Source organism: Balaenoptera acutorostrata, unplaced genomic scaffold, assembly GCF_949987535.1.
Source record: "Balaenoptera acutorostrata unplaced genomic scaffold, mBalAcu1.1 scaffold_721, whole genome shotgun sequence".
NCBI lineage: Eukaryota > Metazoa > Chordata > Mammalia > Artiodactyla > Balaenopteridae > Balaenoptera > Balaenoptera acutorostrata.
Window position 1 is genome coordinate 651 of NW_026646312.1, and position 12,222 is coordinate 12,872.

General features: G+C 40.7%; 1 protein-coding gene across 2 annotated transcripts in view; it reads left to right on the plus strand.

The window, feature by feature from the left end:
* Positions 1-451: 451 nt before the first annotated feature.
* The window catches only part of LOC103020039 (uncharacterized protein C1orf21-like), a 123,486-nt gene continuing 111,715 nt past the window's right edge, over positions 452-12,222 (plus strand). Inside the window, exons 1-2 of one of the 2 annotated variants that reach the window (XM_057539555.1) lie at positions 452-524; positions 9,474-9,568. In XM_057539555.1, the coding sequence (XP_057395538.1) occupies positions 482-524; positions 9,474-9,568 (138 nt within the window). In that variant the 5' untranslated portion in view covers positions 452-481. Of the gene's footprint in view, positions 525-9,340; positions 9,569-12,222 lie in introns of those variants that run through there. The other variant, XM_057539554.1, reaches the window with a different exon arrangement.

Here is a 12,222-nt window from a genome sequence, read left to right on the forward strand (position 1 = left end):
CCTCACCCTGTCGCCAGACTGCATCACAAAAGAGCACAAGCACGTCTGGCCTGCTGGTGTGGTTCCTTGGGAGAGGGGGAGGGGCCTGGGATGCTTAAGCATCCGGATTATTATCTGAGAATCTTTTCCTTCACAGAAATCCACTTAAGTCAGAACCCAGTTAAAGGAATTACATCAGATCAACATTAAGATGTCCTTCGTCCTTAACACACACACACACACACACACACACACACACACACACACACACACCCACCCATTGGCCAAATTGTTCAATGTTTCGGATAACTCTATGGCAGTCACACTAAATGGGAAGAGTTTCTGGAATGATCATAGAATTTCCTAATCCTGACCAGCCATCCTGCAAATTCATGACCCTTGATCTTGGGCAGCAGTGAAGGATTAACTGTGAATGAATCAGCAGAAATTTATTGCCAGTCCTAGAAAAGCAACTCTCATTTCAAGCCCTCTTGACAGTGGAATGACAGTGGAGTTTTATCGACTTCATGTACAAAGGAAGGCATGTGAGCCCCTCTGTTGGTATCTGTTCGTATTTGCTGTTATTGCCTTATAGTTTACCCCTAAAAAGAAAATAACTGTTTGCGTTTATTTTGGATCTTATTTTATCATAATACATTTTTTAATGCCTGACCTGAAAAGGTTTATCTTTATCTTAAAGGTGACTTCCATTTGGGGAGAGGATCCGTATTGTGATAACATTTTCTACTAGTTCCATAATGGAAATCAGCAAACAAAGAGAATTTTTGTTTTTATCAGAAATTAACTCTACTACACGTCTGTGGGAAAGTCAAATAAGAGCCTGGGGTCTGAGTCAGACTGCCTGGTTCAAGGCCTGGCCCCACTCCCACCACTTACTGGATGGTATAGCTGGATGAGTGAACGTTTCCTTTTGATGGAGACATTGACGGTTCTCTGTCTTAGAGCCCTGTGAGCATTAAATGCGCTGTTGTAGAACAGATTTTCTGAACTGGATCTGGGACATTTAAAGGGCTCTATAAACGATAGCTCTCTTCCTCCGCCTCTTCTTCCTCCAATCCCTCCTCCTTCTCCTCCTCCTTACTCCAGTGAAGGAAGACATCCTTGATTTGTTGCTTGGTCTTAATGCTAAGATCATATATCAAAATTGTAGTGTATAACAGAAGGCTTAAAAGGAAGTTAATCTTTCAAAATACAAAGTTTTTGTAAAGACATTGCAGTATTTACTGTATACTGTAGAATAGCTTCCGTTTTCTTCCATTAGATGCGGTGGTGGTCAAATCGCCATTGTAATGAAAAGTCTCACAACCCTTACTTTGATTGGTATGTTAATTCCTAACTTAAGGAGCACAGGGATGATATCTTCTGCTGACAGAAGCTCCAGACGCCTGACAAGGGAGGCTCTGAGAGTTTCCCTGATGTTACCCATGAATGTTAGTTGTCTTTATAACTTTTATTTATATCACTGTGATTTGCAAATATGTCCAAATCCTTTCTGAATCCATTCATACTTTATGCCTGTACCGTTTCTCAGAGTAATTATTTCCTGTGCTTTGCGGTTTAAAAAAAGAACTGGCTTAGTGGTTAGGAGCCTGGCCCTGGATTCCAACCAACCTGGGTTAGAACCAGCACTGCCACTTGACCAGCCAATCAAGGACTAATCTCTGCAACTGGAAAATGGGTTATAGTACCAACCTCATAGGGCTGACATGAGGATTAAATCAAAGCAGGGGAGAGGACAGACAGCTGGGCGGCAGGCTTTCTCTTGAACGGTTATCAAGGATAAGAGGAACCGCACCAAGAATAGTAGAGAGGACTTAGCTGGCCTCCAGCTTTCCTGTGGTTGGTGGAGAACCAGCGCTCCAGAAGAGTCAGAGCAGAGCTCTTGAGAAGCTGGAAAAATGGCTGTCAGAACCACCATGCATGCCCTCCCTCTCTGGGAGTGGCTCGCCACTCATTCTCTTTCTTGGTTAGGAATTATTACTGTATGATACAAAAATTAAACCCCCTCTCCATAGGAAAGCCTTGGTTGCATATGCATTCCTAAAGGAGTCCAGCCTGGATCTGCATCTGGTTGCATGTCTTTTGTCGGAGCGTGTCAGAAGATGCATGTTCCGGGGCCCTTAATGACTGGCTAATAGTTCCCTGGTCACTGAATGAGCCTCAGATGAATGGAGGAGATGTGCTCTCTGGCCTCTGAAATGATGAAATGACTCAGGAATGGGGCCTGCAGGTCCAGTCTTAATAATTGAGGGTGCTGTAATGAGGGAAGCTTTATTACCCTCTCATCCTTGCAGCTGTGGACACCTCTCAGCTTGTCCTCTTCGAAGGCGTGGACAAGACCCTAAGAATGCTGAGAGGCCATAGCACCCATGCACAGGCATCTCAACGCACTCCGTTCACTCAGAGAAGTCTATCCCCTGCCTCCACGGCACACAGCTGGGAAGCCACCAAGCCAGGCCCAGAAGAGAAAGGCGCTTTGAAGCCAGTGCTCTGTCCCTTGTGATTCACTGCTGTCCCGCCAAAGGGGAAGGAGCTGGGATCAGGTTCAGCGGCAGCTTCTTTGCCCCTAGGATGGATCACACCCCATCCCCACCACTCCCTGTTCTGCATGCCGTGATATCTCCCCATCACCAGTTGAAGGCATACCTGTCAGGGAAGCAGGAAACAGGTTCTGGCAGATGTTGTGTCTTAAGCTCCAGCCCCACCAGTGCCCCACCAGCTGACTCCAGGTAAAAACTCCACCCTCGTGAGACTCTTTGTGGCTGCTTTCTCTGGCTCTTGGCCAGTCTTCTCTGTGTGTTGTTCTTCCTCACCTGACTGGTCCACCTCCACTGCTCCAAGTAAGTTCCACCTTTGCTACACCTTCTTTCAGAGAGAGGGAGAAAGCCTTGGATTGCAATGGTTGGGGGTCTCTCCAGAGGAGATGGTTGAGGACAGGCCAGAGGACAGAAGCTTAGCCTGTAACGGTGGCTTCACTCTGGCTCCCCTGGTTGGGGAGACCGTATCCCCTCAGAATGGAGACTGCCTCTGGTGGGATTCACATACCAGGTCTTCCTGCACCGGCCCTAGCAGCCTCTGCTCCTTACATCCCTCGAGGCCCCCTGGAATCTGCCTGTTGGCCGTACTAGACCACTTGCAGTTGCTCCTGTTTGCCATGCTCTCTCTGGTTGTTGAACTCACCGTCGCCTTGCCTAGACCTGTCCTTCCCACACACACACTAGTGTTCCTCAGCGCTCCAGTGAGATAACGTCACCTCCTCCAAGACTCTCCCCATCCTTGCCTAGGGGGGTCTCTCCCTTCTGTTTTTATTACAGTCACCCCACACATGTGCTTCATGGCTGCAGACATTCTGCACTCTATTTGCTCATTTTCTTAAATCTTCCCCTACTAGCTGTGAGCTCCTTGAGAACAGGATCTGCTTCCCTTCCCTAGGCGTAACCCCAGGACTGAGTACTACGTTCTCTGGCACGCAGTAGGTGCTCAGTGAATATTGCTGAAATGAAGAAGGAAAGAAACCCAGAAAAGACAGCAGGGGATAGCCCAGCACTTGCCTCAAAGACAGAAAGCAGCTAGTTCCTTCCATCACCTCATGTCTGAACGAAAATCAAGAGGTGTTTTTGCCCAGACCTTTTGGGGCCAGAAGTATGTCCATAAATTGGTATAGTTTACAGAGAGCTCATATCACAATGAATAGGAAAAATGCTACAACTCCAATTAGAGAAAAGGGGCAAAGGATATGAAGAGATATATCACAAAGGGCACACATGAATGATCAAAACGGGGGGAAAGTATTCAGTATCACTAGTCAATTTTGAAACATCAAACTAAAATAAAAATTAGATACCATTTTCACCCTTCAATTCATTGCGTATTTTTAAAAAGGATAATACCCTTTATTAGTGAGGGTGTGCTGAAATGAGTTTTACATGACTGAAGCAAGACTATATCTTTTATCTATCTCTGGTTTTCAAATATATCCAAGCATTAGGTTTCACTAGTGAATAAGGGTACAGTAGACATATGAGACTTGCCCTCTTAGTGATATTAACAGTTTTCAATTATGAGATATCATAAAGGGGGATATGTACAAATATGTACAATCTTCCTAATTCCCCTGGTAGAAACCCAGTGGCCAGGGTTTAATCTTCCACAAACATGAAGTCTGAAAACATAATTTCCCTGCTTGTTATTTTTTAACAGTTTATATTTTTAGACCACGAGCACTTAATGTATTAGAGAATCTTATTTTGAAATTAGTTTGCCTTTATTAGGTTGATTTGAGACACACTCTGAAAAAAAACTGAGAGCATTTTGTATTAAATGCACCAAAGGCTTATTTTAGAAATATTCAAAACATTTAGAACGAGCAGTTCATAATTGCCCTAGAAATTGCTTAATGATAACTATTACATTGGAAAGGGCGAAATCACTTTCTGCAAGTGAGGATATAGTCATTATCGTGAAGGGACTGCCTGACTCAGAGAACTGATAGTGGTCTGTGAGGTCCTTCAGCTGAGTCTCTGCTTTGTGCATAAGGTTTTCCAGAGTTAGTCTGTCTTGGTGGACTGTGGCTGAGTGGGATAGGGTCAGCCTACTCGTGCGGTCAGTCTAGGGTCAGTCTAGCCTGAGGAACGTGCTCCAGGTAGCAGAAGGGTTCTCAGAGCATAAGCCACCCCGCAAGACAGTGGTTTTCCCCGGGCACTGTTTCCCGGCCTCTTCCATCCCCCCGCTCCACACCCCCTCCATTGCTTATCACAGAGCCCAGCCCATAGTAGGTTCTCAGACTCTCCTGAACCTCCTCACCCATTCACTCTTGTGCCCTCAAGGAAGGCCGAGACTAGGAGCTGTGCCAATGGCAGTAATTGAGTTAGGATATAAAGGAAGATAGAGGAACATTATTTTCTTGTAACCCTGGTTTCACTCAAATAATGATCACTCTTCTTTTTCCTGTCATAAAAGTTATTTATTGTTCTTTTAAAATTATGTTATATTTTAATTAAAGCACTCTATGCATTTAGTTAAAAAATGCTAAAGGCTTATCATGGACGATAATATTCCCTTCTCACTTTATTTGTTAACATAGTTAAGTCAGAATTTTCAGTTAAATTCATTTTTGATGTTTACATTATGCTTTTTGTTTTTATACCTTGATGGATTTTGTGCATTAGAAATAGTGTTCCCTGCAGAACCAGCACAGTTTTTCTAAAGCAGCAGCCAACATTTATTGAGCATTTATTATGGGCTAGGCACTGTTTTAAGTGTATTCATATATTAATTCATGTGACTCTATGTGTGAGATTAGGTACTATAAATATTCCCATTTTACAAATGAAGAAACCAAGGCACAGAAAGCATGAGTAAGTTGCCCAAGGCCATATGGCTAGTCATTCAAGCTCTAGAGGGTAAGCTCTTAGCCACCATGAATACTCACCTCTTGAAAAAAATCTCGCCAAGTAAAGAAATAAAGATCCTAGGCATGAATTTGAAGTCGTACCAAGATTTGGGGACTTGAATTTAGTTAGCTTGGGGGGCAGGATGTTCAGTGGGAGAAACCCAAGGGAAGTGAGTTTACACTAAAATGCAGAATAGTTTAGTCTTTTATTTGGTTTGTTTATTTTTATAAATACTGCTTTTACCTCTTGTTCCAAGCCCTCATATTTTCCTGAGCATATAATAATAATAAGTCTACCAGAGAATCTTCATGCAAAATTTGGATGATGAACCAATCCGGAGCATTCAGTGAAGATGCCCAGATGTAGGATTGTTTGTTTGTTTGTTTGTTTGTTTTGTAGGATTGTTTTGATATGAGGACATTAGCGCAGAGTTTTTGAAATCGGAAGAGTCCTGGGAAAGATTCATTCTGGTACATATGTCATTGATCAGAAGAAGACTTGAGTGTGAAAGTATCAATAGATACGAATTTCACCATTCTAGGAAACAACTGTAAGATCCCTTCCTGCCTCAAAGAGTAGCGTTTCTAGAACTCTTGCCTATCTTCCTCCTTCCCCATCTAATATGTACTTTTATGAGAACTGTTAACTTTTTAATAGTTATGACATTATAAACTCACTCCAGCACTCATCTCCTTCTAATTCACTCATTTTGAAGTCAGTTCTGTTGATTATAAATGTAACCTTGTAGCAGATCTTCCATCTGCAAAGCTTGGGAGGAGGACAGGATAGGGGCCAGTGAGTTGTTGACAATGGAAGAATTGACAGGATCCTGAAAATGGGGATGATTCCATAACATCTGAAGCAAGTCCAACCAACTGATCCCCTTCTAGTTCTAAAAACCTAATTTTATATACATATATATGAGGCCCTTTACGTACGTCAAACGTGAGGTGCAGAGATTTGGTGGGAAACAGTGTGTCTTTAACATGATAGAGCTGCCACAGAAACAGTGTAGCCCTCTCTGATGGAATCTGAGGAATAAAATGCTAAAAATATCACCATAGCAGTGCTTTTACCCCAGATCTATTTTTTTGACTGGCATAGCCTGCAACTGTTTACATAGAGAGAAAGGGGAGCAGGTTGGAAACGGGGTGTTAGCCTACAGCGCCTGACGTGCATTTTAAGAAGCCACCTGACAAGATCAACAGGAAGAAAAGAAAAACTGTGAGCAGGTGTGAGGGAGCTAGAGGAGGACAGTCTGCTTGTGGCTCCTGTTAATCAAGTCGGCAGGTTGTCCTGTTGCCGGGCGGGGCTCTCTGGCTTGTAACAGTGGCTCTGCTACTTGCAGTTGCCTCCAGTGTGTGATCTGATGGAGGGGCTGAAGTCCCACACGGATTCCCCTGGGCCCTCACCAAAAGGAAAAATGGATTTCCGTAGTGGTTGTGTCACTGCCATCACCCGAAATGCTCCATTGGTCCACACAGAGTGCCGTTCCTGACGGCTGCATTGCCATGGAAATGTGTGACACGTTGGTTGACGAGTTGTCTGTTTCCAGATGGGCATCTTCATCCCCAGCACCAGCCTTTGAGAGACTTGACAGACCGTTTTTAAGTATTTGCTTTATACGAATTGTGGTTTATCTAAGGGTCTTGCTGGCTTTTTTGTTTCGTACCACGATGGATTCTGTGCAGTGTGTGATGTAAGTAATAATGATAGGTCTGGCTTTGCAGTCGTGGCTGTTTGTTTTTCTTTTTTATCCAGTCATAGCGTGTTCCACAAAGACAGCATTGGCTAGCCAGGCGTGTTTGTTAATGACACGCTAAAACCTATCCTCTTTCTAAATTGGTGACATTATAAAAAGTCTGTCGGTGGGATAACACTGCTTTGAAAGACATGTAGCCAGCAGCTTTTGTTCATTGTAGAAAAATATTAGTAGTTTGTCTACTATTGATACTTTGAATTCGGCTGCGTTTCCTGGAGGGATAAAAAGAGAATGAAGATTGAATATCACTCAGCTGTTTAGAGAGTTTCTGCTGTGGGCTGTGGCTTAGGGGTGGGAGAGGACAGCGGGCAAGGCAAGGGCGGGTCCCCTCTGGAAGAAACCTTTTGCTATGCCGCAGGCAAAGGGCCATCTTTTGGAAGGCTCTTTCAGAAGGTTCTGCTTAGGTCCTAAAATGTTGTGCTTTCCCTATCTCATCATGTGAGGTTTTGTGTCCTCTAGACAAAATCATAGAGTCCACTGGAATTGTGTTTAAAACAAATATGTATGTATATGTGTAATTTATATGTAAATAATTAGAGACTCGACTCACCGTAAGTAATTAAGATCACAATTTAGTTCAGTTAAATGTTAGTAATTATCCCAGTGAACCATCATTTATAAATATTAATGTTCCGAAGTGAAGTTAGGGAGACCCATCTTTAGCTATTATTTTTTTCCTTTATTTTTGTCTCTGTTTAATTGTATGGGAGGCATAATTAGCCAGTGTCTTTTCTTTTTCAATTAACAAGTGCTTTTCCAACTTCTGAGTAAATAATCCTTAATTAAATGTGCCAAATTTATTAATTTACTCTTATTTTTTTCTCTTCTGAATACCAAATTGGAATGTGAAATTCTGTATTTTGTAATTGTGGATCAGAACCCATTGATTAACTTGTTAATACATTTAGGACGTGGTATTCCTAAAGGACTCATTACTGTAACCTCATACCAGTCTTTCTAATTTCTTTAGAAAGAAGCAGAATCAATAACTACCTTGAATTGTCAGATGGAAAAAACAATTGGCTCAGCTGTGAACATGGAGTCTTTATTCAGATATATGCAAATGTATTACTTTCATAAGGATGATAATTTTGAGAAACATTGGAACAGCATAATTACTTGAAGAAATATTACTGTAACAAACATCTTTGGGGGTAGCGTGTTAAGGGATAGTATGAGGAAGCCTGAAACTATATAGGAAATGGTATTATAAATGGTAAGGCAAGAAATTATATAAGCATATAGTCATTGTAGCAAATTAACCACAGGCAATAAGAAAATATATTGCAACTTCCTAGTGATAGACATCTGTCTATTAGGTAGCCTTTTATAGACATTATTCCATGTCATATGCTAGGCGATCATCAGTTTGTTGGTTGATGAAATTTTCTAATTCCATAATGTCTGTGATTTTTCCTATACACTGGACTAAAGATGACTCAAAGTCACACCTGTTTTTGACCTTAGTGTGCCCAAGTCATGTCATTTCCTGTTGACAGAAATCTGGTGAAAATGTCATCATTGTCATCACCAAACCTCTACCCTGGAGAGGAGCTTTAATTGCAAGTTTTCCCAAGTTTGTCCTATGATGTATTTTGATACTGGAATTTGTTGTACTCTCTCTGGCTGTTGCAAAGTTCAGGTCCCGTCCATGGCCCACTATACTCTCCTGCCTTGAGTGATAGATATACCTGCCAATTAGAGCCGTGTGATATTATGGCTCTTCATGTGTGTGACTTTACAGAGAGATTAAAGTCTGTATGTATCATATGAAATCGTTGCAGACTGTTCCACATTTAATATGGGGATCACCAACAGGAAAATTTCAATTTCCAATTGTTTATATCTATTTGTTGGTCAGTTAAGCTCTTTAGTCTTACTTTGTTTTTCCAAAAGAAAGAAATTCAGGTGTGAACGTACTGCATAACGTTGCTGCCACAGGCATTTTGAACTCGTATTCTCAAGGAGAAAAATCTCCTTAAACCATTATGTGATATGCCCTAATGCGTATAAATTCCAAATAGGCTTTAGATATGGAATAACCTCTGTTTCTGCTGCCACCACCTGCTGTCTGTGAAAGGACCAGGCAGTGCCACTTTCATTAGCTGCCTTCGTGATGCTGAGCTTTTCCCAGTAGACAGAGGAGAGCGCCTCATAAAAAGAGGCTGGTTAAGCTTCTTCCAGATTTTTTCAAATGAACCACATAGAAAGGCCGCAGGGAAAAGGCTCTAACAAATTATGCTGTTGGGCTTTCTTACTGACACTTTTCTCCCATTGTGAAAAAAGTTATAAAATGTCTTTTCTTTTTTGGCACTCAGATGAGTATAGGATCAAACCGGTGGAAGAGGTCAAATACATGAAAAATGGGGCAGAAGAGGAGCAAAAAATAGCAGCCAGGAACCAAGAAAACTTGGTAAGCATTGAATTTCTTGTATAACAATGAATTTTGGTGACAGCATTATAATAAAATCTGCACTGCATGTTTAAACTGCAGCTTACACACTGGCACGAGATTTCTTGAAAATGCCGTTGCTATTTATAGCTTGCCTGGAAGCTGTACCAGTACTCCTGTATCCTGTTTGTTTTTGAACAAGCTCTTCTTTAATCTTCATAGAGAATGTTTCAGGGGAAAGGTAGCAAAATTATTAGTATTTCAAAATGGTTAAATTTAAAGGAAAAAGCATAAAGTAGGAATGAGTTTTATGGGGGGGGGGGACCATTACCTTTTTTTCTTTTTCTCTGCATCCTTTAACTCGTGTCCAGATCATAGTGAATGGCTAAGTTTCATTATTCTCGATATGTAGTGTTGTTAAGGAAGTTGCCTTTCAAAGGAAAATAAGGTACTTTGAAGGTAGGTCCTTATCAAATTTGTACTTCACATTCACACTGTTAAGGTATTGTGGGTTTTGAGTTAACAGTGAGAATTCTAATGATCTGAAACAGATAGTTAGGAACGTCTTTCTCTAATACAAATCAATCTACATGTTCCACCTTAATATTCCATCCCTTAAACAAACCTTTAGTAAATTATCATATTAGCTGGTTTCTTAAGAGATTACAGATTGTTAAGAATATGCATTTATTCAGTTATGTTGGAGCAGAATTGTTTTTCTCTTTTATTTTGGGATTGATTGCTTGCTATTTTTTTCATGTTTGAGTGAATGTATTTTTTAAGAAGTTTGCAATGTCATAAAATATTTTCACTTGACTTAAACTCCTTTTTCCGTTATGTGCTTTGTTTTTGTTTTTCTGATTTCTGCGGCAGCAGAGGGAGATGGCAGAATATTCACCAGTGCTCATGAGTATTTAAGGCTGTCATTTTTCCATGATCCACTAATGAACATAACAGGCTCACTCTTTTTCCTCTGTTCTTTTCTGAACATATGATCTGCAACTTGAAAAACTCAAGTATCAACAACTGAGTATTTTAGATCATTTTAAAGGAGTGAAAAATACTCTGATAAAATTCTGCTTTATAAATGGGATTTGGATTTTAAGGTATCCCTCAAGTCACAGAGGTTCATCATACCTGTGGTATACTTTAACATCAATACCTAAATCCAGAAAAGGTAGCTATGACTAAATAGTGAAGTTAATATTATCAGACTTTTTACATGATTTTTTTTTTTGCTTTGAATAGATAAATAGAAGATCTGAGTAGTCGAAACATCAGTAGTCAGTTTTCTACTGTATTTTATTGAACAAAGTTTGTCCTTGCTTGATATAATTTCATCTTAAGTTATGAATCTCATCTTTAGTAATAGTGTTTCCATTGGAGGCTAAAGAGACATTGGTGACCAGTCCACTGGTGGCTCTTTCTTAGATGTAACTACTAGCGTCCATCTCTACTTCACATGCTTGCATCTCTGAAATCCTAAGGAAAGCAATGACTTTTATCTTACAGCTTGTGAGTTTCTCCTCAGTGTTGCTCTCATCATATTTAGGGCCAGTATGACTTTTTTCCTTCTCTCTCAGTTTCATAGTCTATCAGCTCCTTGGTGCTTGTATATTCTTTTTCAGCACTGTGGTCAGAATTGGCGTTAGTGCTTTTCCATGCAGACTGAATGGAGATTCAAAAAGAGAGAAATTCTGGCCTATTTACTCATAGATTATCTGTGTCAACCCCACACCCCTTTACTCTGCCAGCGAATCAGAGTCTAGGCCACCGAGAGGAGTTTTCAAGTATATGAAGACTTACAAGGAGAATGGGGACTAAATGGTTATTTTTTGGTCCTGAGATTTCTAGACTGCGTTCCAAAATTAAATGATTTTCAGTTATTTGGAAGTATGTTACCTTTGTCACCTCCATTTGGAGGGATGCATAACCAAGTACTGACCATGCATACCGTTGGAGAAAACAGCCTCCTAAATTTGAAGCTTACATTGGAAGGTGGATGAGATAGACTTAACAATTCTTTATTTTTATGTCCATTAAAATAATCTGAGAATCAAGATGTTCTTATGTTTCAAAGAATGATTTTTAAGATGTAGCATGAAGTATTTTTTAAAAGATTTTTTTTTTTTTACCCAAACTGTTGAAATTAAGATGGTTGGCAAACATAACCAAGGCATATGGCATGATGGTGACAACCATGGGTTTTTGGAGGCAGAAACTGCCTGGATTCAGATCTCAGCTCTGCCACTTACTCATTGCAGGATCAAGTTACTTCACTTCTCTAAACCTCCCACCCATCCATTGGGGAAAAAGACAGTGCTTCATGGTGCTCTTGGGAGGATTACACGAGGCGACTGTTGTAAAACTTTGAGTGCAGTGCCTGGTACGTGATAAGTACCTAATAAGAGTAGGCATTATCACATAAAACGAAAGGAAAGAATAATGAACGTTAGAGTCAGTGTTCCTTTTCTTTTTCTTTTACGTTAATTGGTGAGAGAGATTTAAGTGAATGTTTTAGGTTAATGCCAGTGTTACATCTGTTCTGAAAAATCTTGCTCTGGAACCATGAAATTACTTAAACAAGTATGTTTTGAGTACCTGTTATGCACAAGGCCCTTACTTGTGTTGAGAGACACAGTGTACTTAAAGTCAAGGAGCTTACAGTAAAGTTG